This window comes from Rutidosis leptorrhynchoides, chromosome 5 (assembly GCF_046630445.1).
Source record: "Rutidosis leptorrhynchoides isolate AG116_Rl617_1_P2 chromosome 5, CSIRO_AGI_Rlap_v1, whole genome shotgun sequence".
NCBI classification, from domain to species: Eukaryota; Viridiplantae; Streptophyta; class Magnoliopsida; order Asterales; family Asteraceae; genus Rutidosis; species Rutidosis leptorrhynchoides.
The window spans coordinates 402,780,580-402,803,760 of record NC_092337.1 but is presented as its reverse complement, the minus strand read 5'-3'; the positions used below and the strand labels follow the sequence as shown (position 1 = coordinate 402,803,760).

General features: G+C 33.0%; 1 protein-coding gene across 1 annotated transcript in view; it reads right to left on the bottom strand.

Annotated features, from left to right (window-relative positions):
* The window catches only part of LOC139849893 (uncharacterized), a 41,364-nt gene extending 18,581 nt beyond the window's left edge, over positions 1 to 22,783 (bottom strand). The window contains exon 1 of the mRNA XM_071839508.1: positions 22,583 to 22,783. Coding sequence (XP_071695609.1) covers positions 22,583 to 22,783 — 201 coding nt within the window. The remainder of the gene's footprint in view (positions 1 to 22,582) is intronic.
* Between the last annotated feature and the right edge of the window lie 398 nt (positions 22,784 to 23,181).

The following is a 23,181-nucleotide window of genomic DNA, read 5'->3' as shown; positions in this document are numbered from 1 at the left end:
TCTCTATGTATGGGATGTATATTGAAATATGAAATCTTGTGGTCTATTGTTACAATTTGATATATATAGGTTAAACCTATAACTCACCAACAATTTTTGTTGACGTTTTAAGCATGTTTATTCTCAGGTGATTATTAAGAGCATCCGCTGTCGCATACTTAAATAAGGACAAGATTTGGAGTCCATGCTTGTATGATATTGTGTAAAAACTGCATTCAAGAAACTTATTTCGTTGTAACATATTTGTATTGTAAACCATTATGTAATAGTCGTGTGTAAACATGATATTTTAGATTATCATTATTTGATAATCTACATAAAGTTTTTTTAAACCTTTATTGATGAAATAAAGGATATGGTTTATTTTAAAATGAATGCAGTCTTTGAAGAACGTCTCATATAGAGGTCAAAACCTCGCAACGAAATCAATTAATATGGAACGTTTTTAATCAATAAGAACGGGGCATTTCAATTAGCGTAGGAAAATGATTAAATTTTACCAAAGTTTCCAAACATATTGGCGTTTGTTTGTTGAATGATAAATAGAGCACATCATTTGTTCATTCTGTCTTGTTGTTACATCACATTTGTTTTTTGTTTTGTCGTCAAAATTAGTAGCTTTTGCTGAACTTAATGCCAGTCTTTGAAAATGCGCTGTTTTACCCTATTGTATACAATTGACAATATACATACATACAAATGTAAACATGCATGGTAATTTGAAATTGGACTTAAAATCCCACTTTCAAATCAAATATGAAATATTAGTACAACATAATAAAAATATTAAATATTTCATAAAAGTATCAATATTTGTATGCTTAAACATAAATAAATAAAAATAATAAAAAGATAAAAATCATAAAAATCACGAACAGAACTATATCAATCTGGATAGGGGTTCCAGTTCATGTCACCGGTCAGGTTCCATGGTTGGTGATAGGTGTACTGGTAGGCCTGGTTAGGGTCATAGAGAGTATATGGTGGTCTCATCTCGGGTTGGTGTGGAGGATAGTAAGCAGGTCGGGTCGGTACATAGTGATCCTGAGGTGATAGCCGACTCATGATCTGACGCTGATGATAGTCCCATCTATCATGCTGTCATTGCCTGGAATGCTCGTACTCATTCCGGGCTTGCCACTGCTCGTATCGTCTATGTCTCTCCTCGTATTTCATATCTACCTCATCTACACGCTGGTAGACGTCAGTCATAGCCTCCCTAATGACATCCCTAATGTCATCTGCTTCCTCCATTTCCTCATCTGAACCTCTCTCTACCTGAGGATGATTACCAACATAGGGTATTGCCTGATTTCGTCTGCTTTTTAATATCTTAGCACCCTGATAGACCCTCAATCCTAAAGGCTCAACCTGTTCCCTTCATTCCAAAACTGGACCCCCTTGATCCCTATCTACACCCAAATACTCTCCAATGAGAGTAACAAAAATACCTCCTCCTATTATTCCCCCTTCCTGTATTCCTTCTACCATTTTAGACAAACAAAAACCAACACAGTAAAGGATATTAACAAAGCCTCTTGGGTCTCGAATACACTTTAGGTAAAATAAATCATGTAAGGTCATTTTCTCCTTGTTGTGACCTCTCTGTGTAATCGAGTTAGCCAGAAATCTATGAATTATACGAAGCTCGGCTCTGTGAATATGCAAGTAGGTATGTGTTCCGGCCCACCCAAAAACATTAAAATCTGACATACGCCTCCAGACGGCGTTAGCATCAAAATTCCTATCTACCCTTTCACCATGATAAATCAAATTCATACAATCGGGTAGTAGTAATTCAGCGGACGTATATATCTGTAAAGCCCTGGCCATGTCCAGCATGGACATCCTGTACATCCTACGGCCAAGTATAAATCTAAGAAAACTTCTATCATCTAACCTATCTACATCCGCATTTAACGCTATAGTACTCATAAGCTCAATGCACCATTCCTTATATACAGGTCTACGAATGGTGAATAAACGTTCCCAATCGTGAAAAAAGAGCTGCCATACCTTTGGATCAAATGCTGTCTAACTGAGTTAGCAAGTTGGACCCTTTCCAAAGGCTCCCAATCGATTACCCTTGGCACTTCTACATTTTTCGGTACCAGTTTGAATTTGTTACTTTGATATGTTGGGTAATCTTTCCAGCTTCGATCAAATCTTAGATTAGGATGCAACTATTCTTCATGAATCGTTGGGTGAGCTACTATCGGATGCATCGGAAATACTACGTAAGCATCAACATATTCTTGATGCAGATCATAATAAGGTACGTGTTGATCAGGTTGTTGTTGTTGTTCCTTTTGTTGCTCCGGTTCAGGTTCATATTGCATTTCTGGTTCAGGCTCTGGAGCAGGTTGTCTAGATGATGATGATGCACCATCAGTATTAGTAAATCTCTGCAAAACACATTAAACACAAATTTTGTGCATCCAAATATGCATTAGTGTTGGCAAAATAACTAATTAACACAATCACAATAACATGTTTAATCAAAATTACACTTATACACATTTTCACAATTTTTACAATTCTACACTTTTTCAAATATGCATATATGAAAATGTTTACAAAGTTCATAAGCATGTAACTCAAATAACATGTTAAAACAACCATTACTAGCAACTAAACAAGTTTCAAATGGCATTTATATCAATTTAATCAAGTTCATAAATTTTATACCTAAAAAGTCCACTTTAATTATCAAAAATCATGTTTAGGATCAAAGTTTGGATCATTTAGCTACCTAAACATGTTACACTACTTAATTTAGCAATAATTCATGACAAAAATCGGCCATAACCTGTTTTTATCAAAAAGCTCCAAATTGCTCAAGAACACAAACCCTAGATTTCTAAAAATTTTGAAGTTTTTGGCTTCAAATCATGTTAAATAGCATCAATCTAGGTTATACATTCATAATATACTAACAATTTAACTCTAATTACACTAGAAATTAACAAAATCAAATTAGGTAAATTATAGCTCAAGAACACTAAAAATCAAATTTAAAGAGGTTTAGGGGTGAAATTGTTACCCTTCTTGATAAACTTCTTATCAAATTCATGATTAGAGCGAGAAATTTGACGAATTATGGTAAAAAATGCGAATTTTAGAGGTGATTTGGGAGAATTTTCGGGTGTTTGTGTGTGTGGTGGTGTGAAGAGCAGAGAGCTCGTGGCCTTTTTGATCTGCCCAGTATTTTCCTCCCATGCGATCGCATGGATATACAGGCCAAACCCCATGCGATCGCATGGGGTCCGGGTACTGTTGTTTTTTTGTTTTTTGTTTTTTTTATAAAAACCTTATACTTTTTAAAACAAATAATTAATTAAATTTTAAAAATTTGTTTCTTTTTAGGAGTGAGAGCGTTTCGGATCATTGTCCTAGTTCGTCTCTCGAAAAAATTTTAAAATTTGTCATTTTTAAGCGCGGTTTTAAAAGTAAAGATTTTTGGGTTTTTTTAATGTTTTTGGCATACTTTAATTCAATATGATTAAAAATAATGATAATAAAAGTTCTCGTCCCTCCCTTGGGTAGAGCAATTTCGGTTCAACGACCTAGTTTTCAACTCACGACGAATTTTAAAAATCATATTTTTAACTTAATAAAATAAAGTAAATTTTTATTTTTAAATTCACACCAAACTTAAATTTAAAATACATAAAATAAAAAAATCATATTATTAAAATTAAAAATTCACACCAAATTTATATTATATTTTTGTTTTTATACATACAAACTTATATTAAAAATATTAATTTTTCAAATATTTACAAACTTAAATATATTGATTTTAAAAAGTTTACAATATTAATTTAATATTTATATACTAGTTTTAAAAACATGGTAAAAATTAAAAATTAAAAATCTTTTTGGTCTTTTATCCCACTTTAATCAATCAAATATTATCAAAAATATACGCCCCTCTTTTCGGTAAAGTAATTTCGGTTCAACGACCTAGTTTTACTCCTAGCGAATTTTTGAAATATTTTGGGTTGATTGATTAAAGGTATTTATACCTTAAGAATAAACGGTAAATTTCGCAGTGATGTAATAAATTTTTGTATGATATCAATAATTTTGGTTACGCATACCTAATTTTATTGAATATCAATTTAATACTTTATAGCGAATGATTCAGCGTTTATTATCAAAAGGTTAAAAGCAATAAAAAAAAATGTACATACTTACCTGTGAGAAAGAATTCTCAGAGACCTGCTTTAGCTTACTCATAGGAGAGTCGTGTGATTTGGTTCTCCATAGCTACGTAAGCATAACCTCGAATCTTCAATATCTTTTCTTCTAAACATATAAACGGTCCTTCTCTGCATAGAGTAACAAATTCGGTATTTGATATGTTTGATTATTTGAACATTTACCTTCGTGTGACCATTTTCCGCATTTATAACATCTTTCAAGGTGTCGTGCTCTTCTTTTTGTTGCGGATTTTGATTTTCCTTTTCCAAAATGTATCTTATGATGATCTTTTCTGAGTTCTTTTCTTACTCCGTCCATTTTGGCTCTTATGAATGATATCAGTTCACTCGGAAGTGTGTCATTATTACGTTTAGTTATCATAGCATGTAGCATTAGACCATGGTTCAGATCAAAGGAATTCTTCATCTCGTAAAACCTAAAAAAATAAAAATTTCAGAATGGGGGGAGAAGACTAGTTCTTTAGGGTCTGCTAGGGAAAGACCATTCGGATTCCATTCTCGAGAACTACACGAAAATAGAATATCTAACTCTAACAGAAATACATATTACCCTAAAAAGATTCGAACCTCCCCACACTTAGTTAGATGTGGTGTTGAAATTGTGATTAACGTTATTTTCAATTGGATCATCAATAACTTGTATATCTCTGACTTTTGCTTCAATCCATTTGTTGATTTCCTCTGTAACTTTCACAAATTCAACTAACATTGCCTTTTCTTTTGGCGATAAATTGGATACTAATCGGTTACATAACTTAAAGTTTCCCTTAATCCTAGCATCGTGAATCCGTTTATAAAGTTTCTTCGTTGAACTGTTAAAAACGGGTTCATTTAATTTCGTATCATCAATGGGGTTCTTTGTGATCGGATCATCATTAAGTGTTTCTTCATCTTCCCTACACTTATGTGTTTTTATTGGTCTAATAGTTTTGGTTGGTGGAGATCTAAACTTTCGGTTAACAAAGGTGATCGATTTATCACCATCCCTAAGTGTCATTCTACCTTCTCTTACATCAATGAACGCCTCGGTGGTTGCTAAAAATGGGCGACCTAAAATTAGAGGAATATCAAGGTTTTCCTCCATATTAATCACTATGAAGTTTGCAACAAAGGTCAAACTTCCCACGTTAACAAGTAAATTATTTGTTATTCCAACCGGGTGTTTAATGGTTAGGTCAAATGATTGAACACCTATTTTAGTTGGTTTTAATTTACCCATACCTAATCTTTTGTATAAGGAAAGAGGCATAATATTTGCGCTTGCTCCTAAATCTGCGAGTCCATTATATGTAGCACCATCATTAAGCAAGCAAGAAATGATAAATTCACCCGGTTCTCCTACTTTAGTAAGTCGAGTTGGTTTGTTAACCTTTTTCGGATGTTCTTTTCTTGGTTCTTTCACTTCTATTTGAACTTCTTTTTCTTCATTTCTTGGAATGGGAGGTTTATATAGGAATTCTTCTTCATCACTCCAATTTAAATCCTCCCTATTTACCAATTTTGATTTTTCATATGTTGTTGATAACATATTTATGTTTTCATTTTGAGGGTTTTCTTGAGTGGTGAAATTATGATTGACTTCATTGTCAACTTCCATCGGACCATGTATGTAATGTTTAATTCTGTGACCATTAACCTTAAATTCAATCCCATTTGAATTTATTAATTCAACTGTTTCGTACGGGAAAACTCTTTTGACTATGAATGGTCCAGACCATCTTGATTTCAATTTTCCAAGAAATAGCTTGAATCGTGAATTGAAAAGAAGAACTCTGTCTCCTTCCTTAAATTCTTTTGAACTTCTGATTCTTTTATCATGCCATTTCTTCGTTCTTTCCTTATAGATTAATGAATTTTCATATGCTTCATGTCTTAATTCTTCTAATTCATTTAGTTGACTTAACCGTAGACCACCGGCTTCATGCAAATCAAGATTACATGTATTCAAAGCCCAAAATGCTTTGTGTTCAATTTCTACTGGAAGATGACATGCTTTTCCGTAAATGAGTCTAAAAGGTGTGGTTCCAATTGGAGTTTTGTAGGCTGTTCTAAAAGCCCAGAGTGCATCCTCCAATTTCATGGACCATTTCTTCGGATTTGATCCTACGGTTTTCTCTAGAATACGTTTTAAAGCTCGGTTGGTATTTTCAAGTTGTCCACTTGTTTGTGGATGATAAGCGGTTGAGATTTTATGAGTTACTCCATATCTTTTGAGAACTTTCTCAAGTTGATTGTTACAAAAATGAGTACCCCGATCACTTATTAAAGCTTTCGGTGTTCCGAACCTTGAAAAAAGACGTTTTAAAAAGTTGACTACAACTCGTGCATCGTTAGTCGAGAGAGCTTGTGCTTCCGCCCATTTAGATACATAATCAATGGCAACGAGAATGTAGAGATTATTATGAGATTTTGGAAATGGACCCATAAAGTCAATACCCCAAATGTCAAATACTTCACATACTTGAATGACATTGTGTGGCATTTCATCACGTTGACTTATTTTTCCGGCTCTTTGACATGCATCATAGGATTTGCAAAGAAGGTGTGCGTCTTTGAAAATTGTAGGCCAATAGAATCCAGCATCGTAAACTTTTCTTGCTGTAAGTTGAGGCCCATAATGCCCTCCTGTTGGTCCTGTGTGACAATGGTTTAAGATTTGACTGGCTTCATCTTCGAATACACATCGGTGTATTATTCCATCAGGACAACTTTTAAATAAATGTGGATCTTCCCAGAAATAGTGTTTTATATCACTGAAGAATTTCTTTCGTTTTTGGTACGACAATCCTTTTTCAAGGAATCCACATACTAAGTAGTTTGCATAGTCTGCAAACCATGGAATTTCATTATAATCTATCTTCAATAGATATTCATCAGGAAAGTTGTCTTGTATGGCTGATTCATTTAGAACTTCTAATTCAGGATTTTCAAGACGAGAAAGATGATCGGCGGCGAGATTTTCTGCTCCCTTTTTATCTCGGATTTCAATATCGAACTCTTATAAGAGTAAGATCCAACGGATTAATCTTGGTTTGGCATCTTGTTTCGAAAATAGGTATCTAAGAGCAGAATGGTCGGTATAGACCACCGTTTTAGCTAGAACGAGATATGAACGAAATTTGTCAAAAGCAAAAACAATAGCAAGGAGTTCTTTTTTAGTAGTTGTGTAATTTGTTTGTGCTCCTTGTAACGTCTTACTAGCATAATAAATAGGTTGAAATCGTTTTTCAATCCTTTGTCCTAAAACGGCTCCCATTGCAAAATCACTTGCATCGCACATTAGTTCAAATGGTAGATTTCAATTTGGAGTTATCATGATCGGCGCATTAGTGAGTTTTTTTTAAGAATATTAAAAGATTTGATACATTCATCTGAAAAGATGAATGGAGCATCCTTTTCTAGGAGTTTATTCATAGGAGTGGCAATTTTAGAAAAATATTTTATGAAACGTCAGTAAAAATCGGCATGCCCTAGAAAACTCCTAACTTCTCTAACATTGGTAGGATGTGAAAGTTTAGTAATTACATCTACTTTAGCTCTATCCACTTCAATTCCTTCTTTTGAAATTTTATGACCGAGAACGATGCCTTCTTTAACCATGAAATGGCATTTTTCCCAATTAAGTACTAGATTTGATTGTTCGCATCTAATAAGCATTCGTTCAAGATTAACTAGACATGTTTCAAAAGTATCACCGAAGACTGAAAAGTCATCCATGAAAACTTCCATGCATTCTTCTATCATGTCATGAAAAATCGCCATCATGCACCTTTGAAAGGTTGCAGTGGCGTTGCAAAGTCCAAATGGCATGCGTTTGTAAGCAAAAGTACCATAAGGGCACACAAATGTGGTTTTCTCTTAGTCCTCGGGTGCTATTGGAATTTGAAAATATCCGGAAAAACCGTCAAGAAAACAATAGTAACTATTTTCGGCTAATCTTTCCAACATTTGATCAATGAAAGGTAAAGGAAAGTGATCTTTTCTGGTGGCGTCATTTAATTTTCTATAATCAATACAAACACGCCATCATGTTACAGTCCTAGTAGGAATAAGCTCATTTTTCTCATTTGTGATGACAGTCATGCCACCCTTCTTAGGTACACATTGAACTGGGCTTACCCATGGACTATCAGAGATTGGATAAATTAAACCTGCATCAAGCAGTTTAATAATTTCTTTCTTAATAACATCTTGTATATTAGGATTTAGTCTTCTTTGGTATTGCACATACGTTTTATGACCTTCTTCCATAAGAATTTTATGTGTGCAATATGAAGGACTTATGCCTTTAATATCATGAATCTTCCATGCAATAGCTGGTTTATGAGATTTTAGCACAGAAATGAGTTGAGATTTTTCATTTTCAGTAAGAGAAGACGATATTATTACATGTAATTCAGATTCACCATGTAAATAAGCGTATTCCAAATGGTTTGGAAGTGGCTTTAATTCTAATGTCGGTGATTCTTCTATCGATGATTTATATCGATATCTGTCTTCCTCTTTTAGCATTTGAATTTCTTCTGTTGTAGGTTCATATCCATTAGCCATAAGTGTAGCTAACATTTCAGTTTCATCAATTGGTTCAGTTCCTTCTCCTAAAGAACATTCTCCTGTTCCTTGTAATTCTGGAAATTCTTCTAACAATTCTGCATGTGAATCTATAGTTTGAATATAATAACATGTATCATCTGCAGATTGCAGTTGTTGCATGGCTCTATCAACAGAAAAGGTAACACTCTCGTCCTCTATACTTAGGGTCAGTTTCTTACCGAACACGTCTATTATTGCTTTAGCCGTGTTTAAGAATGGTCTTCCTAATATGAGAGGAACTCGAGAATCTTCTTCCATGTCCAGAATAACAAAATCTACTGGAAATACTAAAGTACCAATTTTAACTAGCATGTTTTCCATTATCACTCTAGGATATTTTACTGATCTATCGGCTAGTTATATGCTTATTCGTGTTGGTTTCAATTCTCCAAGGTCTAGTTTAGCGTATAGTGAATACGGCATTAGATTTATACTAGCACCTAAATTTGCCAATGCTTCTATTGAACTAAGACTACCCAGAAAATATGGAATTGTGAAACTTCCTGGATCAGATAATTTTTCTGGTATCTTATTCAACAGTACTGCAGAGCAATTAGCATTCATAGTAACAACCGAGAGTTCTTCTATTTTCTTTCTATTTGTGATTAGATCTTTCAAGAATTTAGCATATCTAGGCATTCCTGAAATCACATCAATGAAAGGAAGATTGACATTTATTTGTTTAAACATATCCAAGAATTTGGATTGCTCGGCTTCAAGTCTCTCTTTTCTCATTTTACTCGGGTAAGGAAGTGGTGGTTGGTATGGTTTAACATAAGGTTTTGCCTTAACTGTGTTATCTTCATTAACCTTTTCAACTATCGGTTCTGTTTCCTTATCTTGCTCAGATTTTGGTTCTTGTGGAGTAGGAATAGTGTCATTAAAAATTACAGGTATTTCAGGTGGTTTAAGTGTAATACCACTTCTTGTGGTAATGGCTTTAGCTGTTGATAATGCTAAAAATGAACATATATTTCATAGCATTATCCCTCAAGAAAGACAAACTTTTAGTTGCAATTGTTCTATTTACAAGTGATATTCGTTTAAATAATAAAAGGTGAAGACAAAAGATAGATTCAACGAATTGAAGACGCAAACGACCAAAAAGCTAAAAAGTACAAAGTACAATCAAAGTGGTTCAAATTATTGGTGAGAAACGTCTCAAAATTACAAGATTACAAGCCGCAAAACGCAAAATATAAGATATTAAATTGTATGCAAGGACGTTCGAAAATCCGGAACCGGGACCAGAGTCAACTCTCAACGCTCGACGCAACGGACTAAAAATTATGAGTCAACTATGCACATAAATATAATATAATATTTAAATAATTATTAAAATTATTTATATATTATATATATATTTATAAACCGTCGGCAAAAAGCAAACAAGCTCATGTGAGCTGGAAAAGCAGGCCATGCGATCGCATGGCCTGGCAGTTATAAAACCATGCGATTGCATGGTGAATAGTAACTGGCCACATCCCTATAAATTTCTCTGTTTGGTTGAACAACGTCACATCTTTTTCTCTTCCTATCTATCAACGTATATATATATATATATATATATATATATATATATATATATATATATATATATATATTAATAATAATTTTAATTTTAATTTTAATTTTAATAATAATAAGGGTATGTTAGCGAATGTTGTGAGGGTGTAAGTTGAAATTCTGTCCGTGTAACGTTACGCTATTTTTAATCATTATAAGTTATGTTCAACCTTTTTAAATTAATGTCTCATAGCTAAGTTATTATTATGCTTATTTAATGCCGAAGTGATCGTGATGTTGGGCTAAATATTAAAATTGGGTAATTGGACTTTGTACCATAATTGGGGTTTGGACAAAAGAACGACACTTGTAGAAATTAGACTATGGGCTATTAATGGGCTTTATATTAACTAAATGATACCTCGTTGATTTAATATATAGACTTATAATTTGACGTGTTTATATATAACCACATACGCTTGACTGGGTACGGTGGGCGGGATATCTATAAATATCAATAATTGTTCATTTAACCGGACACGGAACTGGATTAATAGTTAATAGACTTGTTGAAACAGGGGTGGATTACATTCAAAACACACAAAACATTTTTGCTAGTTAATAGTTAATAGACCTTGTAAGCCATGCGATCGAATGGGGATAAAAAAACTGGTCAGGATCATAAAACCCAGCGAGTTCTGCTCTGCACACAAAACACACACAAATACACGAACATACACCTTAAAATCTTCATTCTTTCACCAAAATTCACCAAATTTCTTGCTACAATCCGCTCTAATCATGAATTTGATAAGAAGTTTATCAAGAAGGGTAACAATTTCATCCCTAAACCTCTTTAAAATTGATTTTTAGTGTTCTTGAGCTATATTTTTTCTAATTTGATTTTGTTAATTTCTAGTGTAATTAGAGTTAAATTGTTAGTATATTATGCATGTATAACCTAGATTGATGCTATTTAACATGATTTGAAGCCAAAAACTTCAAAATTTTTAAAAATCTAGGGTTTGTGTTCTTGAGCAATTTGGGGCTTTTTGATATAAACAGGTTATGGCCAATTTTTTTCATGAATTATTGCTAAATTAAGTAGTGTAACATGTTTAGGAAGCTAAATGATCCAAACTTTGATCCTAAATATGATTTTTGAGAATTAAAGTGGACTTTTTAGGTATAAAATTCATGAACTTGACTAAATTGATATAAATGCCATTTGAAACTTGTTTAATTGCTAGTAATGGTTATTTTAACATGTTATTTGAGTTGAATGCTTATGAACTTTGTAAACATTTTCATATATACTTATTTGAAAAAGTGTAGAATTGTTAAAATTATGAAAATGTGTATAAGTTTAATTTTGATTAAACATGTTATTGTAATTATTTCAAGTTGTTATTTTGCTAACACTAATGCATATTTGGATGCACAAATTTTGTGTTTAATGTGTTTTGCATAGATTTACTAATACTGATGGTGCATCATCATCATCTAGACAACCTACTCCAGAACCTGAACCTGAAATGCAATATGAACCGGAGTAACAACAGGAACAACAACAACAACCTGATCAACACGTACCTTATTATCATCCGCATCAAGAATATGTTGATGCCTTCGTAGTATTTTCGATGCATCTGATAGTACAACATCCGACGATTCATGAAGAACAGTTGCATCCCAATCTAAGATTTGATCGAAGCTGGAAAGATTACCCAACATATCAAAGTAACAAATTCAAACTGATACCGAAAAATGTAGAAGTGCCAAGGGTAATCGATTGGGAGCCTTTGGAAAGGGTCCAACTAGTTAACTCAGTTAGACAGCATTTGATCCAAAGGTATGGCAGCTCTTCTTTTCCCGATTGGGAACGTTTATTCACCATTCGTAGGCCTGTATATAAGGAATGGTGCATTGAGCTTATGAGTACTATTTCACTTAATGCAGATGTAGATAGGTTAGATGATAGAAGTTTTCTTTGATTTATACTTGGCCGTAGGATGTACATGATGTCCATGCTGGACATGGCCAGGGCTTTACAGATATATACGCCCGCTGATTTGCTACTACCTGATTGTATGAATTTGATTTATCATGGTGAAAGGGTAGATAGGAATTTTGATGATAACGCTGTCTGGAGGCGTATGTCAGATTTTAATGTTTTTGGGCGGGCAGGAACACATACCTACTTACGTATTAATAGAGTCGAGCTTCGTATAATTCATAAATTTCTGGCTAACTCGATTACACAGAGAGGTCACAACAAGGAGAAAATGACCTTACATGATTTATTTTACCTAAAGTGTATTCGAGACCCAAGAGGCTTTGTTAAAATCCCTTACTGTGTTGGTTTTTATTTGTCTAAGATGGTAGAAGGAATACAGGCAGGGGGAATAATAGGAGGAGGTATTTTTGTTACTCTCATTGGAGAGTATTTGGGTGTAGATAGGGATCAAGGGGGTCCACTTTTAGAATGTAGGGAACAGGTTAAGCCTTTAGGATTGAGGGTCTATCAGGGTGCTAAGGTTTTAAAGAGCAGACGCAATCAGGCAATACCCTATGTTGTTCGTCATCCACAGGTAGAGAGAGGTTCAGATGAGGAAATGGAGGAAGCGGATGACATTAGGGATGTCATTAGGGAGGCTATGACTGACGTCTACCAGTGTGTAGATGAGGTAGAAATGACAAACGAGGAGAGACATAGACGGTACGAGCAGTGGCAAGCCCGGAATGAGTACGAGCATTCCAGGAAATGACAGCATGATAGATGGGACTATCATCAGCGTCAGATCATGAGTCGGCTATCACCTCAGGAACACTACGTACCGACCCGACCTGTTTACCATCCTCCACATCAGCCCGAGATGAGACTACCATATACTCTCTACGACCCTAACCAGGCCTACCAGTACACCTATCACCAACCATGGAACCCGACCGATGACATGAACTGGAACCCCTATCCAGATTGATATAGTTCCGTTGGTTATTTTTATGATTTTTATCTTTTTATTATTTTTATTTATTTATGTTTAAACATACAAATATTGATACTTTTATTGTAATGTTTAATATTTTTATTATGTTGTACTAATATTTCATATTTGATTTGAAAGTGGGATTTTAAGTCCCATTTCAAATTACCATGCATGTTATTTGTATGTATGTATATTGTCAATTGTATACAACAGGGTAAAACAGCGCATTTTCAAAGACTGGCATTAAGTTCAGCAAAAGCTACTAATTTTGACGACAAAACGAAAAACAAATGTGATGTAACAACAAGACGGAATGAACAAATGATGTGCACCATTTATCATTCAGCAAACAAATGCCAATATTTTTGGAAACTTTGGTAAAATTTAATCATTTTTCTACGCTAATCACCCTCAATAATTTAAATTGTTACTGATTTCTTGCAAATGAGGGCATTGCAAGATCTTAAGTGTGAGAAGGGGTTAAATTCTTTCGGATTAAAAAAAAAAAAAAATTCTGACTTAAACACTTGGTTACCATTAAAAATACTAGTAACACAGTAGTTGTCTTAGAATCTAGTGCTCTCTGATAATAAAGAACAACCCTAGTCTTATATACTGACTACCCAATTCTAGTAAAATTTTCAAAATTTTCAATTAAATGAATTCAAAATCATGTTTATACATATTTATGAATGATAAAACTAGGTGTTAACACCGAAATTATTGTTACCTCGGAAAGGACATAAATTGAGAAACAACCCAAAATGTTAGAATTCATTTAAAATAGAATAGAGGACAATAAAAAGGCAAAGAAAGGAAAATAAAAGGCAAGTGTGGGAAAAATTTACCAAGTTATTTAAAACATATATCACATATTTTTGTACAAATAATTGAAGATACTTTTGTTTTGGACAAAATTAACTGTTTTACCCGGTAAATTGTAAGATATTTGAAAGAAAGATGGATCTGCACGATAAATCAATTCTATCATTAAAAGGAAGTAAAGTCTTCCGAAAAAGACACGCGCTTCTTGATTTAGGTCAGGAAGTTGTATTCCAGACCAGTTGTAGAGTCTACGAAAAACCTTGAAAAGTTTTCTCGAAAATCAGCTGGAAATCCACGGACCTCAGCATCAAACAGGGTCGACAAGTGGTCAGACTTATCCTAACCATGAGAGGATCTGTCTCGTAAAATGGGGAGGGCGCCGTGCAAATTAGCTTGATAAGACTAATGAATCAGACCCCCAGAAAAGGATAATCTCCTTAAAAGATTAAAAATCAGCTTTTAAGACTGATATTACTCAATCCTAGAGATTGACTTTTAAAGATTGAGAATTACAAACTCATGGAATTCAATGATATCAAAACTCGAGCTTGAACGAGAAAATATTTTGATCAAAATTACAAACCGATTTGTTTTCTAAAAACCCATTTTCAATGCGATCATTACCATTGAACGTAAAATCCTAGGAATTCACCTGGAATTCATTAGGTCACCTGAACCAAATCGGGTGTCAACTGTAAGAATGGTGGTTGCATAGCATGGTCAAAGACATGACCTTGTGCCAGACCAAAAAACTATAGGGTGAGCTTTACTATTGCTTCTACCAAGGATAGTAATTGCATCCGACACGTTATAAACCATAATTAAAAGCATGTCAGGGGACATTGCCTTAACAGTTGCTTGTTCAACGCTTTATTTTACAACCGGACGGTAGTTTAACGAAAGGTAATATACGGAGCAAGTAAACTGGACGTGTTGCTTTCCCAATACAAGGTTAGCAAGTGGGTGACACTAAACCGCAAGTTTTGAGCTAAAATTTTCAAATCTGAAACCCAACAAACCCACAAAAACATTTTGCAAACACCGGTGAAGGCTTATTCCGGAAAACTTATCTAGGGTAAAAACTAGATTAAATTTTCAAAAGATCAAATGTTTTCATAAAAATCCAATTTTCTTAAGGATATAAATTTTCATAGTCATGTGGGACTGCAAACCACATCGTTACTACCATTGTTCATACCGCCGTATAGAAATCACTGATGTACAAAGCGTGAAGAATAAAGAAGTGATTCTAGTATTTTTATTTCAAGACTATATTGCTTGAGGACAAGCAACGCCCAAGTGTGGGAATATTTGATAATGCTAAAAATGAACATATATTTCATAGCATTATCCCTCAAGAAAGACAAGCTTTTAGTTGCAATTGTTCTATTTACAAGTGATATTCGTTTAAATAATAAAAGGCGAAGACAAAAGATAGATTCGATGAATTGAAGACGCAAACGACCAAAAAGCTAAAAAGTACAAAGTACAATCAAAGTGGTTCAAATTATTGGTGAGAAACGTCTCAAAATTACAAGAGTACAAGCCGCAAAACGCAAAATACAAGATATTAAATTGTACGCAAGGACGTTCGAAAATCCAGAACCGGGACCAGAGTCAACTCTCAACGCTCGACGCAACGGACTAAAAATTACGAGTCAACTATGCACATAAATATAATATAATATTTAAATAATTATTAAAATTATTTATATATTATATATATATTTATAAACCGTCGGCAAGAAGCAAACAAGCTCATGTGAGCTGGAAAAGCAGGCCATGCAATCGCATGGCCTGGCAGTTATAAAACCATACGATCGCATGGTGAATAGTAATTGGCCACATCCCTATAAATTTTGCAGTTTTGTTGAACAACATCACATCTTTTTCTCTTCCTATCTATCAACGTATATATATATATATATATATATATATATATATATATATATATATATATATATATATATATATATATATATATATATATATATATATATATATATATATATATATTAATTTTAATTTTAATTTTAATTTTAATAATAATAAGGGTATGTTAGCGAATGTTGTAAGGGTGTAAGTTGAAATTCTGTCCGTGTAACGCTACGCTATTTTTAATCATTGTAAGTTATGTTCAACCTTTTTAAATTAATGTCTCGTAGCTAAGTTATTATTATGCTTATTTAATGCCGAAGTAATCGTGATGTTGGGCTAAATATTAAAATTGGGTAATTGGGCTTTGTACCATAATTGGGGTTTGGACAAAAGAACGACACTTGTGGAAATTATATTATGGGCTATTAATGGGCTTTATATTAACTAAATGATACCTCGTTGATTTAATATATAGACTTATAATTTGACGTATTTATATATAACCACATACGCTTGACTGGGTACAGTGGGTAGGATATCTATAAATACCAATAATTGTTCATTTAACCGGACACAGAACTGGATTAATAGTTAATAGACTTGTTGAAACAGGGGTGGATTACATTCAAGGGTAATTGGTGTAATTGTTAACAAAGTAGTAAAACCTTGGACTACACGCAGTCGATAACCTGGTGTATTCATTAAACAAAGTATTAAGACCTTGTTACAATTCGAATCCCCAATTAGTTGGAATATTTGACTTCCGGAATAAGAATAATTTGACGAAGACTTCTGCATATTATGATTATGACTGATGGACTATTATGGACAAAACCGTATGGACATATCAAATAATCCAGGACAAAGAACAATTAACCCATGAAAATAAACTAAAATCAACATGTCAAACATCATGATTACGGAAGTTTAAATAAGCATAATTTCTTTATTTCATATTTAATTGCACTTTTAATTATCGCACTTTTATTTACTGTCATTGTATTTAATTGCACTTTTAATTATCATACTTTTTAATTATCGCAATTTATCGTCATTTTATTTATCGCAATTTCATTATCATTATTTACTTTACGTTTAAAATTAAGTTATATTTATTTTTAATATTTTACATTAGGTTTTAACTGCGACTAAAAGTTTTAAAATCGACAAACCAGTCATTAAACGGTAAAAACCCCCTCTTTATAATAATAATACTACTTATATTTATATATATTTTTGTATTTTTACAATTATAAGTTAAAAAAATATAGTGTTAAGCTTGGCTAAGATCCCTGTGGAACGAACCGGACTTACTAAAAACTACACTACTGTATGATTAGGTACACTGCCTATAAGTGTTTTAGCAAGGTTTAGGTATATCCACTCTATAAATAAATAAATAACTTGTGTAAAATTGTATCGTATTTAATAGTATTTCCTTGTAAAAATATAACTATTTTGTATACACCTCTACGCACATCAGCTGTTTCATTCCGGAGGTTAGCATTTGTATCATTAGGTAGACTTCCCGGTTTTCTTTCACCTATAAACCTTGCTAGGTTACTTACTTCTTGTTCCAAATTTTGAATATAAGCTTGTTGATTTCTAAATGCTTGAGCATTTTGTTCATTAGTTTGTTTCTGAGCTGTGAAAAACTGCGTTTGAGATTCAACTAGCTTCGACATCATATCTTCTAAATTTGGCTTTTTATCATCGATTTGTGGTGGTTTATTTTGAAAAATAGGTCTTTGCTGATTGTAAGTATTATTGGATACTTGCTGATTGCTAGGACCTTGTTGGTTGTTGTATGGAACATTTCGGTTATAATTCTGGTTTTGATTGTAGATTGGTCTTGGCGGTTGATAATTATTCTGATAATTATTTCCAGGCCTTTGGTTTATGTATGAAACATTCTCTCTTTGTTCCATTGTTAGTTCAATACTGAGACAATCTTTTGTCAAATGTGGTCCTCCACACTGCTCACAACTAATTCGTATTGAGTGAATATCTTTAGTCATCTTTTCCATTCGTCTCTCGACAGCATCTATCTTTGCAGAAATGGAATCAAAGTCATGGCTAGAATCGGCTCTAGCTGCTTTAGATGATCTAATGATATCTTTTTCTTGGTGCCACTCATGTGAGTGGGAAGCAGTGTTATCAATAATTTTGTAAGTGTCAGTTGCGGTTTTCTTCATAATGGAACCACCAGCTGCTATATCGATGTCTTTTCTTGTAGTGATGTCGCATCCTTGGTAGAATATTTGTACTATTTGACAAGTGTCTAAATCATGTTGCGGACATCCTCTTAATAACTTTCCAAATCTTGTCCACGCTTCATATAGAGTTTCGTTTGGCTTTTGTGTGAATGTAACAATTTCTCCTTGAAGTCTCATGACTTTAGATGCCGGAAAGAATTGTTTAAGAAATTTTTCAACTAAAACGTCCCATGTATCAATCGCCCCTTCAGGTAATGATTCTAACCAATATTTGGCTTCTCCCTTTAAAGTCCAGGGAAATAACATGAGATATATCTATTCATCCTCCACTTTTCTTATTTTAAATAGAGTACAGATCCTATTAAATGTACGAAGATGTTCGTTTGGATCTTCCTTCGGCGCACCACTAAATTGGCATTGATTAGTTACCATGTGTAGGATTTGTCCTTTGATTTCATAATCTGGAACATTAATGTCAGGTTGAGTAATTGCGTGACCTTGGCCAGTGCGTTTAGCTCTCATTCAGTCTTCCATACTTAGAGGTTCCAGATTCTCCATTATTGAATTTGTTGAATCTGAATCACTAGAGGATTCTGATTTAATGGGTTGTTCCTCTACATTCTCTGTTTGAATGATTGGTGGTTCCGGAGGAAAGATTAATGGTTCATGATCTCTGAATTGTCCCTGAATATCTTCCGGATTCTCAAGTGTGAGGTCGGGTTCAAAAAATGGATTATCGAAAATTTGAATTGGAGTACTTGGTTGACTGGATGACGATTCTAAAGAAAAATCAACGGCAACAATATTGGCTAGATGTCTTGATCGAGTTACAGGTGGTGAACGTATAAAAGGTGATGAACGTTTTGCTCGGTGCATTCACTGAATATCCTATTAGTTATAAAAGATAAAAATTATATAAGTTATCAAATTAATAGACTTTTCTGCTTTTGCCCACGTTTCGAATAGCCAAACGATGTAGCAGGGAGCCAGAACCCTTTAAATCGGAAGCTCACAACTCAGCCACTAACAAATTCAACTATTACTACGAAGCAGAAAATTTTGGATGTCTATCAATTTAACCGCTTAAAATAATTTTTCATTGAAATTTAAAGAAATTTTAGAGAAGAAATAGAAAATTCTAAGTCCTAAAAACTAAAGCGTCGAGAAATGAGAAAGAAAAAGAGCGCGTCGAAAAAACGTCGAAAAATAAAAGGTCAAAAATTAATAAAAAGAACGTAGCGCGTCGAAACTTAAAAGTCTAAAAACTAAGAATTAAAAGTTGCGTCTAAAAGTATTAAAGCTTAAAAAAATACTATATCCAAAATGGCAATAACTTAAAAAGGTACTAAAATATAAAAACGGCGTCGCAAAATTCTAAAGCACCTAAATCTTAGTCTAAAGAAAGAGTACTTAAGGGATTTTACGGTAAATCCTAAAAATCTAGAAATAAAAATAACTACGGCAAAAACTATGACTTAAAACTAAATATGAACGAAAAATAAAGATATTACGCTAAAACAAATAAAAAGATACAAAATATAAAAAATAAACTTAAAGTTGTAAAAAGTACAATTTTTATAAAAATATTATTTTAATATTATTTATTTTATAAAAGTATTAATTTTATAATTTATTAAAACTAATTAAAACTAAAAATACAAATTAAATACTAAAACTAAAATAAACTATAAATTAATTAAACCCTAATTAGGTTATTATTAATAATTAATATATAATTAAAATCCTAAACTGTCGGCTGAGGTTACCAGGCGGGTCAAATCAAGCCATGCGATCGCATGGTTTGATAGTTAAAATCTCATGCGATCGCATGAGCCTCGGATCCGGTTCAAAAATTGGACTGCTACAGTTCTCGGCCTGATTGATTTATATATATATATATATATATATATATATATATATATATATATATATATATATATATTTCTGTTTTTAGATTATATAAAATATATATATGACTTAAATAAAAATTTAATTTTAAAAACTAAAATAAAAATACTTTTTAACTTTATATATATTTAACAACTCTTAAAAACAAATATATAGATTTTGTTTTTCTTTTTATATTTTTGTATTTTTAATATTTAAAACGTATATTTTTATACAAAGAACTTAATAAATTTTTTTTTTTATATAGCGTTGCGCTTTCGGCGATGTTATTTCCCCGGCAGCGGCGCCAAAAATACTTGATGTGCGTAGAGGTGTATACAAAATAGTTATATTTTTACAAGGAAATACTATTAAATACGATACAATTTTACACAAGCTATTTATTTATTTATAGAGTGGATATACCTAAACCTTGCTACAACACTTATAGGCAGTGCACCTAATCGTACAGTAGTGTAGTTTTTAGTAAGTCCAGTTCGTCCACAGGGAACTAGCCAAGTTTAACGTTATATTTTTTAAAACTATATTTGTAAATATATAAATATATAAGTAGTATTATTATTATAAAAGGGGGTTTTTACCGTTTAATGACCAGTTTTTCGATTTTAAAACTTTAGTCGCAGTTAAAACCTAATGTAAAATATTAAAAATAAATATAACTTAATTTAAAGCGTAAAGTAAATGACAATAATTAAAGTGCGATAAATAAAATAATGGTAAATAAAATTGCGATAATTAAAAAGTACGATAATTAAAATGACAATAAATTGAAGTGTGATAATTAAAAGTGCAATTAAATATGAAATAAAGGAAATTAAATATGAAGTAAAGGAATTATGCTTATTTAAACTTCCGTAATCATGATGTTTGACGTGTTGATTTTAGTTTATTACCATGGGTTAGTTGTCCTTTGTCCTGGATTATTCAATATGTTCATACAGATTTGTCCATAATAGTCCATCAGTCATAATCATAAAATGCGGAAGTCTTCGTCAAATTATTCTTATTCCTGAAGTCAAATATTCCAACTAATTAGGGATTCAAATTGTAACAAGGTCTTAATACTTTGTTTAATGAATATACCAGGTTATCGACTGCGTGTAATCCAAGGTTTTATTACTTTGTTAACAATTACACCAATTACCCTTGTATGTAATTCACCCCTGTTTCAACAAGTCTATTAACTATTAATCCAGTTCCGTGTCCGGTCAAATGAATAATTATTGGTATTTATAGATATCTCGCCCACCGTACCTAGTCAAGCGTATGTGGTTATATATAAATACGTCAAATTATAAGTCTATATATTAAATTAACGAGGTATAGTTTAGTTAATATAAAGCCCATTAATAGCCCATAGTCTAATTTCCACAAGTGTCGTTCTTTTATCCAAACCCCAATTATGGTCCAAAGCCCAATTACCCAATTTTAATATTTAGCCCAACATCGCGATTGCTTCGGCATTAAATAAGCATAATAATAACTTAGCTACGAGACATTAATTTAAAAAGGTTGAACATAACTTACAATGATTAATAATAGCGTAGCGTTACACGGACAGAATTTCGACTTACACCCTTACAACATTCGCTAACATTCCCTTATTATTAGAATTAAAATTAAAATTAATATATATATATATATATATATATATATATATATATATATATATATATATATATATATATATATATATATATATATATATATATATATATATATATATATATATATATATATGTACGTTGATAGATGAAGAGAAAAAGATGTATTAAAACTGGCCAAAACACGCGAAATTTATAGGAGTGTGGCCTGCTACAGGAGCCATGCGATCGCATGGTTTTCCTTCTTTCTGGCCATGCGATCGCATGGCCAGCTGGGAGAGTTCACATGTTGTTGTTTGCTTCTTGCCGACGGTTTTTAAATAATAATATAATATATAAATAATTTTAAGAATTATTTAAATATTATATTATATTTGTGTGCATAGTTGACTTGTAATTTTTAGTCCGTTGCATCGCGAGTTGAGAGTTGACTCTGGTCCTGGTTCCGGATTTTCGAACGTCCTTGCGTACAATTTAATATCTTGTATTTTGCGTTTTGTGGCTTGTACTCTTGTAATTTTGAGACGTTTCTCACCAATAATTTGAACCACTTTAATTGTACTTTGTACTTTTTAGCTTTTTGGTCATTTGCGTCTTCAATACGTCGAATCTATCTTTTGTCTTCACCTTTTATTATTTAAACGAATATCACTTGTAAATAGAACAATTGCAACTAAAAGCTTGTCTTTCTTGAGGGATAATGCTATGAAATATATGTTCGTTTTTAGCATTACAAGGAATGCTTTGTTAATATCCTTGAAATCAATACACATGCGCCATGAACCATCAGATTTCTTGACTAAGACATGATTTGCTACCCAAGTTTGATAGTTCACCTCCCTAAGTATGTTTGCATTCACCGGCTTTTCTACCTTCATTCGCAGCCACTCGTTTCTTTTCGGGGCCATAGGCCTTTTCTTCTGTCGCACCAGAGTTAAACTTGGGCTAGCATTTAACTTGTGCTCTGATATTTCGTGAAGTAATCCCGTCATGTCCTCTTTACTCCATGAGAAAACATCCACATTGGTTATCAGCATATTCTGCAACTTGACTTAAATGTTGTTGGATAAGCTACCCCCAATTTGAATTCGCTTTTCTGGGTGCTTTGGATTGACGATAATAGAGCAGCTTCGCATTTGTTCATCATTGGTAGGAAGCGATTCCGGTGGTGCGATGGATGCACAAAGCGCCCTTCCAGACTCCGTTCGGATGGTTCTATTCCTTGCTTGGTAGGGAATTTTATCTTACCATGAACTGTTGAAGGCACCGCACCAAACTTTTGCAAAGTAACTCTTCCCAAAAGCGTATTGTAACAAGAATAAGAGCGTACCACGCAAAATTTAATGGGCGCAGCTCGAGAGCGAGAGGGATCATTATCATCTGCTAATTCCAATTCGAGTTCAATGCACCCCAACGGCCATGCCGACTCCCCAGA